This window comes from Coptis chinensis, chromosome 1 (assembly GCF_015680905.1).
Source record: "Coptis chinensis isolate HL-2020 chromosome 1, ASM1568090v1, whole genome shotgun sequence".
NCBI classification, from domain to species: domain Eukaryota; kingdom Viridiplantae; phylum Streptophyta; class Magnoliopsida; order Ranunculales; family Ranunculaceae; genus Coptis; species Coptis chinensis.
The window spans coordinates 4,370,588-4,387,758 of record NC_141456.1 but is presented as its reverse complement, the minus strand read 5'-3'; the positions used below and the strand labels follow the sequence as shown (position 1 = coordinate 4,387,758).

Below are 17,171 nucleotides of genomic sequence, written 5' to 3'. Positions count from 1 at the left end.
CACTCCATGTTTGTGGTGCGGTTTGTGCCTATCATTTGTTTGACCCTTGATATACATTGTCAAAGTCCCCCCCCCCCCTTCACAAATTCGAGCTTATAGAGTAATGAACAATTGACTTGGTATCATTGCTCAGGTTATAAGAGGTCGAGTCTTGCCAGGTGCAGTTGCACAAAGTAAATAAATGAAAAAGAAGTTCCCACCTATTTCCCGCTTGTCCTGCTGAGGCGGAGTTTTTAGATTATTTCACCAGTGTGTCCTACCTATGTCATCCCCGAGCCCCCTCTTGATGTTCTTGGAATTTGCCCTTTCTACATGTTTGAGTTTTAGAGCAAGTGGTTTTCAACATGAAATTAAAGGAAAACAACACTTCTTTTAAATGATTTGAAGGTAATTACTTACTTTTCCACAAGAGCTGGAGTAACTTTTACTTTTTCACTCTTCTTCTCTCCTTGTCTCATTTTCCAGAAATTTTATCCCTGTGAACAATCACAGCCTTAGTCTTGATGTATCCAAGGGTTCCAAACCCTTGTTTGGATCTCATATTGGCCAAAGCCTGTTTAATTGCAATTTTTTAGGATTATTTTTAATTTTATAAATTAGGTTTTTTTCAGTTTCTTAATATGAATTAGAAGGCTAGTTTCAGATTTCATGGCTCCTTTAGCCTGTGTATTGAGTTGTAGGCCTTTGGCCATACTTGGTTGATTGATTATTAAATTGTGTTTGGGTGAGAAAGGTTTTCTCTTCGTGTGTAAATTTGTTTAATTGATTGCAAGGTTTCTTTTGTGATTCCCTTCTTCCATTGTGGGTTGCAAGTCCACTTGTTGGGCACAACAACCGTAGTGGCTCGCAAGCAGCCAGTTTGTGATTCTTCTTTGCATTATGTCCATTCATTGCACGCAAGTCCTTCAAGTTTGTATCGAGAGAATTGCTTTTCTGATGAAATCTTGGAGCCTTTGAGAACCCAAAATTAGCTGATGTGTAGCAACCATACATTTTTAATTTATTGCAGTTAGTTTTTTGGGTTTTGTATATGTATGAGAATGTAAGAGTCGGTAGTCGCTATATGCCATTGTCATGTCTTGTCGGCACTTTCCTGTTAGGTGTCCTTGTATTTATAACAAGTGAAACTGTTGAGTGTGTCTGCCATCTAAAGAACTTTCAATTCACTTTATCCTATTTCGTCTAAATTTATTAGCCCAGTTAAGGGTTAATATTTTGAACTACATCTCTTATTAGCATGGAATTGGTTGTGTAATGATGTTTCCTGTTTAAACAGATTGTTCAGGTGTGCCCTGATGAGTTTTTTGAATCAGAAGGTTTTGGATCTTTGGCAATGGAACTTTGTGTTGCGTATGTTCAGAAGCTATGCCAGAGGTACCACTGTGGCATGAATATATACTTTTTTTTCATAAAACCTGATGAAAACATCCAAGCAGATTCTTCTCTCTAGACATTAATTTGTATTTATGTCTATGCTTTAAATATTTACCGATAGTTTTCACTATTTTATTACAGAAGTGGCGCCATTTCACATGATCACCATAATGATGAAGATTTGGTTTCCGCTTTATTTATGACATTGAAGACACTACTAGAGCGTTACAGGCCTCAGGTGTGTTTAGTTTTCATACGCCTCCAATGCATGTTTGACCTGGATGTTGTGTTGAAAATCTTCCTACAATTATCATGCAAGTCTTTTCTTTGGATTGAGATTATTTACCGACATGTTTTATAATCAGTTTCCATTCCCTATTCAGCTGAGACATCTTGATATTTAACATTCTCCGAATAACATTTTGATATAGGATTTTCTTTTGGCTGAAAAAGCATCAGTAGATATACATACTGAAAATACTAAAATGACATGAAATTTTAAGACTTCTTCTATGGAGATAGGATGACTTTCTTGTTGATATCTTGTTTTACTTCTCTAATGTCAAATTTGTATCCCTGGTACATAAGACAATAAATAACTTATTTTTAAAATGCAGATGCAAGTTTCAACTATGCTGGCATTCCTGATGACTAGTTATAATTGTCTTAGGGGAGCTTCAACTGAATCATCCTTCTCAAAAGCTGTTGCATTTGTCCATAATACTGAACCTTTATTGAAGAAGTATATTGGTAAGGATATTGGTGAAGAAAACATATATTCCTGGTTGACTGTAGCCCTTGAAGTTTAAAAGAAATTGAATTAAATTTTTTTTACTCTTTGTATTGGTTATTTCAGTAAAATATATGCAATGGTCCTATCATCCCTGCTAAAGGAAGTCAGGAAGATATCATTCATGCATTTCTTCTCATTGGTTGAATAAACATTGTAATTCTCCCACATGCTGTAATGTGTTTGATTTCCTATTATAAAGCCATAGTTTTCTATTAATTTTGAATTTACTATCATCAACAGCTAAAGTGCATGTGCTTAATAACTTCTACGTAATATCAAGTAAGAAAATATACTTAATAACTTCTACATAATATCAAGTAAGATAAACTCAATGGAAGAGGTATCAAATTTCTACTGCAGATAAAATCATATGTGAGGGTGATGGTTTGAATCAGTTGAGAACATTCTTGGGAGCTTGGCAAAATGTGAATGCTACATTGACGCAGGATTGCATTAGGAACATACATTTGCTGGAGAATAAGAAGACAGATGTGTCCAAACTATTGAAAAAGAAGCTTTCCTTTTGTCTCGAGCATACCTTTTCACTTGTCAGACTGTCTCATGAAAGTCAACATCTTCGAGAAAACAAAGACAAAAACCAAAGTCTTTATGAAGTTTACAAACACTGCATTAGATGCTTCAAGATGACCCTGAGTGACTTTGAAATGCAGGTAATCCGACTTTTTTTCAATAACTATTTCCTCCTGTGTCACTTATTCTGTACTGATATGCTTCCTGGTTTAGGTTCAAACAGTTAGTTTACACGTTCTGAAAAGCTTGGCCCAGACGGAACTTGGTGAAGGGTCACAAGCGGAAAACTACCATTTCTTTATGTTTTTCACTGGAGAGATTTTGGGGGACATTGTTCACCTTGTCCTGAAGATGATAAAGGTAGTTTCTTGTTTAGTTATGTCAAATATCAACATTTCTTTCAGACACTCCTAAAGGAGCCATGTTATACTGTAATTTGCAGAAGCCAGTAACCAGGGAATCAGTGGCTATGGCTGGGGAATCTTTGAGACTGTTAGTCCTACTGCAGACATCGTCTAAAGTTGGTGAATGTCAAAAAGAGATTATGAATCTTCTGCTGGATATCATAGTTATAATTGTTTCTGAATCTTCTGAGCCTTTTTCACAGGTGCAGTGAGGAGTGTTGTTACTCTTTCAAATTGTTACCTTAAATTTCTCGCCTTTACTTATTTGTAAAGTCTTTTTTATTCCCGGCATTGTTCCTACTTACTCAGGAACTCAATGAGATCAGGAGCACTGCACTGAGGCTTGTCTCTCATCTTGCTCAAATTCCTTCCTCAGCTGATCATTTCAAGGATGTTTTGTTAGCTATGCCTGTCAACCGTAGGGAGAAACTTCAGGTGTTCTTTTAAAATATAACGCAATTACTTCCTTATTAAATCCAACTCTTTTTAGCCTAGCTTTGATCAATTCCCCAGATAGACGTAAGTTGTTGGCAGGATTCGTATATCTTAGTCACAAGCACTAAGACCATGACTGAATTAAGACAAACACTAGAATATTTTAACGTTATGAAGTGGTTGTGACACCTACTGATATACATGACATGACCGGCATCTTGAAAAAACTTATACTGGTTGTGGAAAAGCTTATAATAGAAAGGTTGGCTGCAGTTTGTTTGTTGGTTTTTTTAAATGAGGTGCCTAAAATAACATGTATTTGGTGTAGTATACATCTTGCAGTTGCACAGTCCAGTATTATTTTGTATACTTGAGATGCTCAGATAGGATGCCCTAGAAAAGGGGATACAACTCACTGAAGATTGGGACTTGAACGTGGCAGCACAATTACCATCTGATAGATTGATCCTAATCATTAGCTATTGTGTTTCTTTTAGCTAAGTAATATTTTTCCGAATTTATGTCATCCATGATTGTAGTTGAACATCTAATATTTGTGATCGCCTAGTTTTGACTATTGTATTATAATCTACACTGCATATGTTTCATGACTAGTTTTCTTCGTTCCTGAAGTACATGACATTTTCTGTGTGCTTTTACTCCAAGGGTGCAAAAATATCTAAATAAGTTGCTACCGTTCCAGGAAATAATTCGTGCTTCTGTTACTGTGGATAATTCATCAATGGCAAAGCCTAGTCTTCCTCTTATCATTAAGATACCAGTGCAAAACGAGCAAAGTAAGAAGGATGAGTATCAAGCTTCTGCTCCGGCATCTTCTAAAATGCTCCCTGTTGAGAGCAGCTCGGATGGAGAGGAAGATTGGGATGCTTTCCAGTCATTTCCTGCCACTGCTGATGCAAATTCACAAATGGAAGGGATTTCAGCAGAACTAAATTCAGTTGATATTTCTACCAATTTGGGGCGTAATTTTGATTCCACTGATGATTTTCAAGAGTACTCTAGTCCTCAATGTCTGAGAGACGTCAAAGAGTTCAGTGATGCACAACATTATGAAAGTGGTGCAGAGACAATACTAAGGGGCCAGAGCGAACAGGTAGATGTTGCAGAGTTGAACGAGGCTTCACTGTCTGAGGGTGTGTTTGAGCCATCTGTTCTCCATTGGGATGGGTATGAGGAGGCAGAAAGAAATGAGGACCATGTTTCTCAGATATCCCCTGAAGTTGAAAATGTTGGTGGCAGAGAGGAATTATGTGGTGATAACTCCGAAGAAGACATACAACATAGGCCTTTAGACAGTGAAATGGGTGGAAAGTATCATGTAGCGTCAAATTCCCTACCTCTTAAGACTGCAGAAGAGCCAAATGTCAATGCACTATCCCCAGAAAATGGATGTCAACGTATGGCGAAAGACGTCGATTATAGGAACGATATATACACTTCAGAACCCCAGCGCAATGAGGATTCAGATGCAGCAATACATAGTGAACACGGTCAAGATGTTTCAGAACCCCAATGCTTGGAGGATGTCAATTTGGGAGCACATTATCAACATACTAACACTTCAGGACCCCATTGCATTGAGAATGTTGATGGGGTGACACATGACGAGCACGATCTAATTAGTAATGAGTATATTATAGACAAAGGTATTACTAAAAAGAAGACCGATAATCAGAATCAGGATGATATTATGAGTTGTAAAGCAGAAATAAAGAATTGTGATAGTGAGGATTAAGATTCAAATGACGTATGCGTATGGTGAATCCTAAATGGCAACAAGATGAAAGCTTCCATCTGCATCTCTTTACCACTTGGCCCACTCTCAGATTGGTTGTGCTAAGTCAGTGAATGTAGCAGAGATCTGGAACGGGGCATCAGTGACTCCAAATTCCAAGTTGGTGTTGTCTTCAACAGGAAAGTATTTTGATTGTTCATGTACAACGGTTTTATATTCTTTTGTGGTTGATAATGAATTTCATGAGATTAAGGATTAATAGCTCACTTCATTCCAGCTTCACAGTTTGTATAGTTGTAAATACGTAGTGTCTGTAGTCCATCCTTCTTGTAATCTGAATATGTATTGTACATGTATGATTATGAGTGCATATTAATGAAACATTTTTATTTTCATCAAAAGGAAAACGTAGCTTTTACACCAGTAATTTGCTACAGTTGTGTTGTCAGAGCGTTATAGAGTAACAATTAGGCATGGCATAAACTTATTCATTTGTTGTAGCACAAGGGAATGCTTTTGCATTCCTTGTGAAGTAACATGAAACGTGATTTCACCAGAGATTTTCTTTTAATTTTCCTGTTACATTACTTAGTACAAATGTACAATAAACAACTAACAGTTATTGATCGCTTTAAGATGCAAATGCAAATTGCTATCTGTGCTGAAATTTTGTGCTTATTAGTGGTAACTTTCCCCTAAGGGCATCTCCAATGAGGGGTGTAAACCGTATAGAGTGGAAATTTTACACCTCAAAATAAAAAAAACTCTTTCCAATGGGGGTGCTAAACCGTAGGTAATAGTGTATTAGCTAATAGAGAGGGTGGGGAATTCTCCCTCTCGCTATTAGTTAATAAAAAGCCCGGACATCACTTAAAATAACGTCTGTTTAACTTAAAAACTCGGACGTTATTTCAACACACGTTTGAAGCTTTATTTTTTAACTCGGACGTCACTTGGAGGGACGTCACTTGGAGTGACGTCCGAGTTTAAAATCTATTTTTTTTACACTCTTCCATTGGAGAGTATAGAGTGTGGATATTTATGAGCTATACAATACTATACAATTAGAGGTATAAAATCCTAATGACACCTACGTGGAGCCTAGGTGGAGGTGTAATTTTACACCCCCATTGGAGATGCCCTAATTGGACGAACATAATATTGACAGAATTCTGTTTGACTCTGCAATTCTGAAGTGGACTCTTAGTTCTCTTAACAGGATTGCAAAAGGTATTTCGCCGAGGAAATTCTTGGTATTGGGCTATTGGCAAGAAAACCAGATAGGCCACTCGAAAAACATTTATTAGTCATTTAGATCATAGTATATTTATCTTCCCGAAAAACAGTAACAACACTGGGCATGGTTTTAAGCTATTTGGAGTATGTGCTGTATCCTAGGCAATTTTCGGGGCAAAACAATTAAGTCACTTGCATCCAATCCCGTAAATTATGTCCTCGGCTTCTCTACGGTTTCAAAGAACAGTAGCTAGAGTTTTACGAGTAGCAATCAATCTGTAGCGTGGAAGCAATTAATTCTGATCAATTAATTCTTCCAAGCTGTCATCAGTATAGTACTTGTTAAGCATTTGACACGGGCTAATGTTCAAACAACCCCAACCAGATTTCCCTCAGCATATATGTAGGCAACCATGAATCTGCTTCTTAGCATCAAATGCAAAATCCGGAAGCATATTTAGAACATTAGGCAGACCTTTACGATTATTTGCCATCTCTTCATCAATTTCAGCGCCAAACCCAATGTGATCGGACAACCGCGTTATGTAGATTCTAATATGTAGATTCTGTTTTGAGCTTCATATATATCACCAATAACACCCGCTAACGTTTTAACACAAGCGCAAATCAAACGTAAAATATTATAATGCATCTCTTTCAGGTTTCTTTATATTAATGATTCCAGTTCAACTTCCTTTCAGAAAGATGATGATAACTGAAGATATTAATGAGCCATTCTGATTGACTGGAGTGAATCGTTGGGCGACTGACTGGGGACTCATGTTGCTCCTATCTTCAATACATAAATCTTCTTCAATTTGAAGAACACCCGGCACTCTTATTTGACGATAAAAGTGCTTACAGTTACTCCATCCAAAACCAAGCCCCATCCCTAACTCGCACGATGCGAAGTATATTCTCTTTTTTGCCTCTTCTTCGCTTCCAACGACACAAGCTATAGTCTTTATATATATATAATAGCAGTCCCTTTTCAAGCCATGTAAAGGTGTCCACGTCCACAGGGGGATTACGAGAAAGGTGGAGAAAAAAACTGCCCGATAAACTGGCCCTCAAGTCTCCCACTCAAATAGAAATCTAAACCCGAAAAAAAAGCCCGCGATTTAAAAAACCAAAACCTTTCTTCTTTTCTCTTCCGCGACCCTAAAAAAAATTCCCAATCCTCAAAAACCCCAAAACCTTTTCCGGAGGTTCCCCATGGAAGAAACTTAATGAATCATCCAACAGCCCACAACCAATAGCTGTTGTGGGTTGTCCTTTTTTGCCATCTCTTTCTGATGCTTCCAAGGAACCATGCTCTATTCAGGTTTGTCTCAAAACCCAAGATTTAAAGTTCAAAGATAAAATTAAAAAACCAAATATTTATGTAAAGTAGGGTTTTTTTGTTTGAATGAAAATAACATTAGGTTTTTTCCTATTTCGTTTTGGGTGTGATAGGATGCAATGGGAGAAGCTTTAATGGACTGTTCCTGTAGTGTTGAAATGAATAGTGAAAATAGTGCTATTGTGGATGATGCACTGGCGGTTTTTAAAGAGAATTTCGCTGCTTTGTCTTCATCTCAGGTTTGTTTACTGGATTGATGTGTTTGTATTATATTAACTTCATTGTGATTTACTTCGTTTAATAGGGTTGTTTTGAACTGTTTCTTCTAAAAATTGTAAGGTTTAATTTTAATAGTTTTTGTTTTTTCCTAATGATTTTTCTTTGGGTGTTTAGGATACATTGCAGGAAACTGAGGGAGCTACAAGCGATAAGAATCGTGATGACCCTCAGCCTAACACAGAGAAACAAAATAGTTTTGGTCGAGATTTCGTTGCACAGAAGCATTCTTTAAGTAATCCACCTGGACATAGACCAAGACCAACCCACAATTCATCGTACAATTTTGGTTATCATCAGAAGCAAAGATACTCAAATAAGGGTCACCAACAATGGATATATAATGACAGGAATTTTAATAGGGGACACAATAATGCCCCACCAGCTCCTGTAAATTGGCAGAGCCATATGCCTGGATATGTCTATGATCATTTTGGATTTCATGGACTGTTGCCTCTGCCACCACATTCTCCATATCTACACCCTCATTTTGCATTCATGATGAACAATCATCCTCTGGATGCCAATGTGCCTTTTCCGCCTATTCCTTTTTATGCTCTTCATTGGATCTATTATCCAGGTTATGGTATGCCGGTTGGGTATAACGACAATCCTTACTTCCAAGGTAATGCAAATTTTTTTGTATTGGTCTTCACTCCTAGATTTATAATAAATTTTTATAATTTCCTCTAATGTTAATGCTCACCACGTTCGAAGGTGTGTAGTTCAAGTGTTACACACTAAAATGCATTGCTTCATGAATACTATAGGAGGAGTAGCATTCGTTCCACAGACTCCCCACCCAAGTAATTTGCAAGATTTAGAGTACAAACTCTGCGATGCCATTAACGACCAGATTGAATTCTACTTCAGGTTTGATACGTTATTCATCAAGTATTATATATATAATAGCAGCCCCTTTTCAAGTTCTCTGAGGCTATCCACGTCACCAGGGGGATTATGAGAAAGGTGGAGAAAAAAACTGCCGAACTAAGAGTCCAGTTAATTATGTTTTCTAATGTCAAAAGTCGAAAGTACAAAAGATAAATCCTTCGTACGATCCAGCCTCCCAACTTCTCTCTCTTTCATCACGACTATAGGAAAGCAGTCGACTACCTGTCAGAAATACCTTTGTCCCTTTTCTATCAAGCACGAACTCCCCGAACTAGCCTCCAGGATGTAATTACCTTCTACCAGGCCCTTTCAGAGTGTCAGCTCTTGACTATAAAGGATCTCTTCTGCTTCCTGATGGGGCCGTTCCACAAAACTAAGCAGTTGCAGATCACAAGTAAAGGCAAGAACTATGAGACATGTTCATTGGTGATGTGCACGTGGACAAGAGAAGACATTCTATGTGTACAACAATCCATGATCAAAGTGCTCCAAGTAGCTGGCGGGTCTTGCTGGGTGCCATGGCGTGCTCTCAAGGGTGCCGCATGTAGATTGGGGTCTTCAGAACTCCTTGATTACTGTTTGAAGGTGCTTCTTTTCCAATTTCATTATTGTTTTACCTGTAAATCGATTGTTTGATTTGAGGTTTGGTTAATATCATGTGAATGCCAAATTCAGTATAAATGTGCTTTTTAGAAACCTAATTGAAATTACGAAATTCAGATATTTGATCCGTGCGCTGTCTTTTGATTGTAAAAGTTCAACATGTTTTCTATAGTTGTTGCGTTTATTGGATACGAGTTGGTTTTACCAATTAACTTATTGAACTATGCTTAAACCTTTGGGTTGATATATTTATACTTTGTTTTATCTTATCAATTGCCTTTCTACCCATTTCTTCTAAGAGAATTTGTTTGGTCAGTCTCCTTTCTATACCAAACTTCGTACGCTTGGGATGTGCGTTATATATAAACCTTAGCAAAAAGGAGTATTTTTTCTAGATCATTGGGTTTTAAATGGGTTTCTTGATCGTAATTAATTGGGACTATTACTTCCTATTTAGTTTATCTTTTTTATCAGCAGTTTTTTTCTCCTGATTTGAATACCATTGATAACCAAGTAGTTTTCCTTGAAATGAAATGACGACGAGAAATTGATTATATTGAACGTGATCCGCTTGGTTTCTCTCTGCCCTCGTAGTGGGGGTTCTCTGGCTCCTCCAATGGTTTAGTTAGTTTCTTTGTCATTCTTTAAGGAAGCACTATGTTTGTAACCCCACCCCTCAATCAATGGTATTCACTCCCTCCCTCCCCCCCCCCCTCCAATTCCACCAGGATGGTATGCTGTTGTGCACTTACAAGTAACCCAATAACTATATATATATACAAGTAACCCAATAGCTATATATATATCCCTTTTCCAGCGCTCTGAGGGTGTCCACATCACAGGGGGATTACGAAAAAAGCGGAACTTGACTCCACAAAATCCGACTTTCTTCTTCACGTAGAAAAAAACACGTTATTTTGGCGATAATTTAGGAAAAAGCAATTTCGGGAAAGGAAGGAGAAATAGTGAAACAACTTTACCAAACCGATACACCGTACACGTACTTTTTTTAACCCACGTCAAAACCCCAAAAACGCTTCTCCACTTCATCAGTTTTTTCAAGAGTAGAACGAAGATCAAAGGGTAAGATTGTTGAATCACTTTTTTTCCCCTCAATTCTCATCAACAAACTTGCTGATTATGTCAAACTGGAGCACGAGAAATCAGAAATCACTATTGAAAGTAAGTTTTTTATTCTCCTTTCGGTGTGTGCACAGAGCGTTGTTATAGAATTGTTAGAATGATTGCAAGGGCAGGACACTTATCTCACTACTCAGTAAAGATTCCTACCCGTCTTTGATAAATAATGAATCGGCCTTTCGACGGGTTTGATGAACCGAGAGTTTCGGGAGTTAGGGGCCACACAAAACCTGAAAAGCGGAATTCATATCCCTGGTATTCCCAGCTTGAACATAGGCTCGAGGCATTGTTTTAAAGCCCTTCAATTCAGTTAGAAATCAATCCAAGTAGGACGTATATTTGTTCTCAATGTTTCTCATGAATATATGTAAGAAACTCTGGCATGTTCTATGAATCAAAATTTCGAGTTGGAGGCATCGCTGGGCATAAAGCCAATTGATTCGGTTTTCTTGACCGAATGACCCAGTGTAAATATATTCTCTTCCATCAATTAAAATTTTAAAGGTTGAACTATGCCGCTCCTTCAAGCTCTTATCCATGCGGTTTTTTATATGCACATCTTCAACAGTCATTGGATTGTTTAGAAATGATTAAAGATGTTGAATTATATAAAAACTCTACTAGATATAAGTCTACATTTAACCTTAATCACCAATTATATCGTTTTCCAAGGAAACAATTGTGGATACTCGATAAACGAGAGATATATCAAGTGTCAATGGTCCTGAGTTTTTGGAGGCTGAAGGATCACAAAATTAGTTAGCTCATCAAAGCTAGCAATGGGTTTGGCATCTTAGGAACATATTCAACTTCTACAAGTGTTTGAAGGTATGCTTCTATGCCATTCATTTTATTTTATTTCTATCAATGTATTTTGTTTGGGTTTTCTTTATATGGAAGTACAATTCTAACTTCATGTTTGCTTTTATTAACATCAACATATGAATATTGGCAGTTCACATGTTCCATATTCCCTCATTGTTAATGTGTTTGCAATTGTTAGTGTAGCTTAGTCTAAAATTCTCTTGAGGTATCCATTGTTATTGGTGTTTATTTAACACTCTATTTAAAGATCCTAGAGATTGTTGGGAAAATTTTATTGCTGATTGTATAAATTAAATCACAACTTAGGTAAAACCAAAATTAAGTTGCTCTATGCACTGTTGCAAGGAACACAGTTGCACAGTGCTTGAGGACTTCTATATTTACCTGTGCTTTTGTTGCCCAAGTCCAAAATAAGTACTCATTGTTGCCATCTAAGCAAGACAAAATCAGTGAGTTACCATTGTGATTGTATTTACCATGAATTTGGTGGTGCTTGCGTAAGTTGGTAGTTCATCTTATTAGATGATTTAGCTCAATAATATTTTTAGAATTGTATTCAATCAGACTGTTGTCTTGATATCTCACCTGTCATGATCAACTAAAACAAAAGCAAAGTGTTTGAATCAAAGGATATGATTCTCCTTTTCTTTTAAATCTACATTTTAGGTACATTAATCTCTCTTGCACCATTAGGCGAGTGCTAAAGACACATGTGCATTTGGTTTTGGGGATGGTATTTCACAGGAAAGGGATTCGAGCTAGGAATGGCCTGAAAGATCGAAAGTTGTTTATCAATCATTGGAAGCGCAAAGGTATAACCTCTTTAAGTTTAAACTGCATTTACTTGCTTTATTTGTTATTTATATTGGACATCCATTGTGTTGTGCCTGCTTTCATTATAGTTCTTTAAAATGTCTATAAGGTCAATGAATCTTTTGGGTATGGGAGAAAGGAGAGGCTATCCAAGTTTTGGAGTGCTTGGATATGTGTCGTGATGAGGTACATTTAGTACATTATCTATAAATTTAGCTACATGATATAATGCTATAGTGAGATCATTGCGATGCCTTTGTGTTTAGTAGCTTTGGGGTAACCTAGAGAAATGAAACAGGGTTACCCCTTTTCAGATTTTTATAGTTCGTAGTTGTCCATATTAGAGAAATACATTGAAGAAGTGATGCATAACATATAATTTAACTTACTCATCTTTCCTTCTAAGTTAAAACCCATTAAAATGGAATGAAAGAAGAGCCTAACGTGCACTCATTGTTTGAAGTGTGACCTACAAAGCATGTAACTTAGAAGTGAGACCAAATGAGACAGAAGTAAGTTCCTTTTCATAAGTTCCTTTTTTTTAATGATAATTGTGGTAATGCAATGATGTTTGCAAACCATCTTTTTATTGGTTAGCATAGGTTTTTTTTTGTCACTGAATATTGATTAAGTGATGTATGGCAGAGATTAATTAGGTGATATGGATGTGGAAGAAGCAATGTGTCACTATATTTCGATTGTTGCTGAGTTATATCTTTCTTAGACAAAAGGTTCTACGTACTTCTGTAAGTTCTTACCATTGAGTTTTTAAATACGTAATTTTTTGTTCTCGGTGTTTGTATGTGTTTGTGCAATTTGTTACATTCTTTTCTTTTAATTGCTTAAGAATTGATATGCAGAAGAATAAAGAAGGTGATCAATTATGAGGCAAGTAGTCTCTCTGCTAAAGAAATAGTTGGACCAGTTTTCAATACCCTAGCTTTCTACATGAGGATTCTGACAACGAACTGTAAGGTTTCTTCATAATGCTTTTGACTTTTTCTTTCTTTCAATCAAGCATTTGGCGAATCGTTTTAAGCATAAGGACAATTATCACATTATCAAGATAAAATGAAGTAAAAAAGAAAGAAAGGAATAAAACAAGTAGATGATGCCATAAGTCAAACGGGCGAGGCGAGAGTCCTTCACTGCACTCACAGGAGAGAAGGGATCATCTCCAATCGGTTTCTTCAGAATGCTTTGGTAATAAGTCTTTGATATTGCATGTTTTTTCTCCAATTGGTGATACATGTTTAGGCTTTAATTTGATATTGTTACTTTGGTTAAACTTGAGAGAGTGGATATTGGTGAAATAGCCACATTTCTATATATGGCTTTGTTCTATTATGCTATAGTTGAGTTTAAACTTTCATATTACTGACTATTATATATTGAGGGTTAGGGTAAACGATTAACAAAATATCAAAAGGTTATTGAAGGACGTGAAATGTATTTTGCACGAAAAAAATATGTAGACAAGAATGTGTATAGCCATTTCTCCATAGTATTGCCTAACATGCTTATTTTCCTGATCCTCTGTGAACAATTACTATCCCCAAACCCCATCTTCTCTTGCATTCTAACATCAAACCTGTTGATGCTAAAGTCACAAAAATATTTAAAAAATATATATAAATAAAACTTATAGATGGGTAGGTGACTGGGTGTTTTACATGAACACAACCACACAACCATATGAAACCAGATCATGACACTCTACAGTTGTACACTCTACAAGTAACATAAATATTCAAATTGTTATTGTAAAATTCTCATGATTAGTGTATTTTCTTATAGTAAGTCAATGAAAAATGATAATAAGATTATCAATAACAGTAGAAGTACATCTTCCAATATAGTTACATTCGATGTGATTATATAGTACATCATGTTAGAAAATAGATAGTCTCTTTGTTACAGAATCTTATATATATACTAGCAGTCCCTTTTGGAGCTCTCTGAGGCTATCCATGTCATAGGGGTATTATGAAAAAGTGGGAGTGCAAAATTAAAAGTTTTCATACGGTCAAAACCCCCAACTCTAACGTATTTTATTTAATTTGGAAACAAAAAACCCGCAACTGCAACACTACCTAATTTACCCTATCGTCTCAACACTCATCTTCTATGTCGATAGTTTGTTTGTAAATTTGGTACATGTTTCCCACGAATATCACACAAATATTTAGAAGTTTTGGTTTTTTGCAAGTTCCCAATTGAAAAACGAGGTTTGGGTTTAAGAAGTTAGGGTTTTGATTCAAGCGAGGGTCTTCTTCATGAATTTCGCAAGGAATGAAATCATCCATGAAGGTTTTGGTTTATCATCCATGTTTTTCAATCGAATCTGCTATTGTTTATATTTGAAGCCTTTTGCAGATTTCAGAGTTCGAAATTCGTCTTTCAAGGTTATATTGAAAGTCATTTCATATATGTATTGCTCTACTTCAATCAACAATACTTAATTGTATTCCTAATACCTTGGTTGTAGGAAAAAAAGATTTATGTTACCTCCTCCACAAACATGATTGCCAGCAACTGAACTTGCAATAATGTTAGGGAATGTCACTGTAAGTTATTCTGGGATTTATCAATCTTGGCAATGAAGCTGTTTTTCACCAACGGTCGTATTCAGTGATCAAGTGTTCTAGGTTTGGAAACCTTAGGTAGTTTTTTTTTTTTTTTTTTTTTTTTTTTATTGGTTATTATCTATTGAAATGATTTGATTAGTTTACGAATTTAGCGATGGCTTGAAGGTACAATTCTTTATTTTCAGCTATTATATAATGTCCAGTGGTCTTGCTTTACTTTTTGTGCGAGTCGATATGTTTTTCTATACTCTACATGGGTGCTACGTTATATTTATTCAGTTTTAGAAGCTAGAAAGCTTGAAGGATTGAATCTATAGTTTAATAGATTAGAGCTAGACAAATGAAAGGTGGTTACTGTGTTTTTTCTATTAGTATAATGTGAAGCTTGAGTACATCTATTCCTGCGATAGAGTACAATAATCACAAGACATGGATACATTTATAAGAATTAGTGGTGCATATATAAGTTATTGATACAGTTTCTCAAACTCTAGAACTTGATAGGTTAATTGAGCTAGGGTATGGTAATATTAGGAACATATATGTTAAGCTGCTAAGTTGTTTGTGTAGGTTATGAAATAAATAAATTTGGACTAATGCACTAGATTACATGGAATCTCAGCTATCACAATGCACATTAAGAAGTTAACATGTATGATCAACTCGAATTGATTCCACGGCTTCTTTCCCGAATGATTGTCAAAGTCTAATGTAAACAATATCCCTAGAAGCTTTTGCCATTATTTTCTATCTTAGGAGATTTTGGTTGCTCAAGAAAGCCTTTTGATTTTCTAGAAGTACATCCTAGCTAGAAGCTTGATTTTCTTTTTTCACTCTTATGAGAACTCATTACAGGCTTAATAAGTAATTATTTTAATCCCTATTATGTATATGTGCAAATGAATTTTTAAGCAGTTTCTATAAAACTCCAAAATTGGTTTTTTTGCGTATGTCTACTATTCATTGTGTTCATAGAATTCTGGGATGGTGGTTTTCTAACTTTAATTCTTCTCTGTCCAAATTATATATATTCCACGCGTTTTCTTCTTAATTAGCCTATTCAGTTGGACTTCTTTTTTTAACTGATTGAGATACACACCTAATCTTTAGCCAATATTGTTTATCAGGAAGTGAGACGCTTGCTCAACAGACTAAACTTTGGAAAACCGAATCAGTTGGTCTCTATGATTCTGCAATCGATCTATTTTCAAATTATGACTCTGACATGCAGGTAAACTGCGACTAAGATACTTCCATTTGTAGCTTAAAGTAGCTTTTGTGCCGCATATGATAAAGTATATGGTAAGACACACATGGTCTGGTTATAGCTTAACCACATTAACGGTATAAGAAAGTATCATGTTAGGGCTCAGATCTTTATGAAACTCAGGTAAAAAGAGGTGTCTCACAGGTAAAAAAGTTGTAATGCTTCTGTGTAGCTGCTCCATCATTGGTCTTATAGAGGTGTAATTTTTTCTAGAATCAATAGAGAAACGATAAAAAAAAAAGGCTAATATTGGGTTCATACTACAGTATAAGAAAGTATCCTTTTAGAAGCTCAGATCAAGCGTGTAATCAACCTCCATTAGGTATAATTCGATCAATGACTTTTTTGTATTACCTTAGTAAAAAGTAAGAAATAGCATACCTGAAAGAAGTGCATAAAGTTGTAAGATATGGGGTCTAGCAGTGAGCACTTCACGCATGTGGTTTGTAGCTATTCCGTTGATGTTAAGGTCCTCTACCATATTTTTAGGGGTATAATAACTGTTAGGTAAGGTTCCTTCTATTTTCCTTCACTTCTCAAAGACCTTTGTACATTGTCCTTTTTATGTAGGCACATATAACTTTTGTAGTGGGTTGACAATGGGCATGGATCAACTCTAGAGCCATCGGTGCTACATGCTTAAACATGGAGATCAATGCCTTCATCTCTACAGCTCTACAACAAGTAAAACTTGATGCATTTTAGCTGAGCTCAATTTTAAATTGGAATTGGATGGGAATTAAAATATGAAATGGATCCTGCCCATGACCAACTATTGCTCATAAAATTAGGTCCCACTCTATTAGCCTACCAAGATGCAAGTTGGATTTCTCCTTTGAATGGTGTACCATGCTAGGAAGGATTTTCTTCACCATCTACTAATAAAAGAACTTT

The 17,171-nt window shown here is 36.1% G+C and overlaps 2 protein-coding genes across 8 annotated transcripts in view; both read left to right on the top strand.

Annotated features, from left to right (window-relative positions):
• The window catches only part of SWEETIE (HEAT repeat-containing protein), a 30,172-nt gene extending 24,478 nt beyond the window's left edge, over positions 1-5,694 (top strand). For 2 of the 3 annotated variants that reach the window (XM_086568947.1, XM_086568898.1), the window contains 8 exons: positions 1,277-1,374; positions 1,516-1,612; positions 1,992-2,124; positions 2,528-2,838; positions 2,912-3,058; positions 3,141-3,305; positions 3,412-3,537; positions 4,241-5,694. In XM_086568947.1, coding sequence (XP_086425073.1) covers positions 1,277-1,374; positions 1,516-1,612; positions 1,992-2,124; positions 2,528-2,838; positions 2,912-3,058; positions 3,141-3,305; positions 3,412-3,537; positions 4,241-5,293 — 2,130 coding nt within the window. In that variant the 3' untranslated portion in view covers positions 5,294-5,694. Of the gene's footprint in view, positions 1-1,276; positions 1,375-1,515; positions 1,613-1,991; positions 2,125-2,407; positions 2,447-2,527; positions 2,839-2,911; positions 3,059-3,140; positions 3,306-3,411; positions 3,538-4,240 lie in introns of all 3 variants that reach the window. The other variant, XM_086568861.1, reaches the window with a different exon arrangement.
• Positions 5,695-7,137: 1,443 nt separating this feature from the next.
• On the top strand, positions 7,138-13,396 carry LOC147521474 (uncharacterized). 5 transcript variants are annotated; one of them, XM_086568689.1, is made up of 10 exons: positions 7,138-7,853; positions 7,985-8,110; positions 8,265-8,772; positions 8,918-9,020; positions 9,248-9,626; positions 11,457-11,612; positions 12,276-12,421; positions 12,532-12,608; positions 13,068-13,168; positions 13,286-13,396. In XM_086568689.1, the coding sequence occupies exons 2-6, from the start codon at positions 7,991-7,993 to the stop codon at positions 11,478-11,480; spliced, it is 1,134 nt and encodes a 377-aa protein (XP_086424815.1). In that variant the 5' UTR covers positions 7,138-7,853; positions 7,985-7,990; the 3' UTR covers positions 11,481-11,612; positions 12,276-12,421; positions 12,532-12,608; positions 13,068-13,168; positions 13,286-13,396. The 5 variants fall into 5 exon arrangements, with proteins under 5 accessions (XP_086424815.1, XP_086424689.1, XP_086424867.1 ...); XM_086568563.1 differs by having other exon boundaries at positions 13,283-13,396; XM_086568741.1 differs by lacking the exon at positions 13,286-13,396 and having other exon boundaries at positions 12,354-12,421.
• The last annotated feature ends 3,775 nt before the right edge of the window (positions 13,397-17,171 follow it).

Coding starts and splice junctions, on each gene's coding strand:
- LOC147521474 (XM_086568520.1), top strand. CDS start 7,991: ATGGGAGAAGCTTTAATGGACTGTTCCTGTAGTGTTGAAATGAATAGT. Junction 8,773..8,917: donor CGACAATCCTTACTTCCAAG/GTAATGCAAATT, acceptor TGAATACTATAG/GAGGAGTAGCATTCGTTCCA. Junction 9,021..9,247: donor CAGATTGAATTCTACTTCAG/GTTTGATACGTT, acceptor TCACGACTATAG/GAAAGCAGTCGACTACCTGT.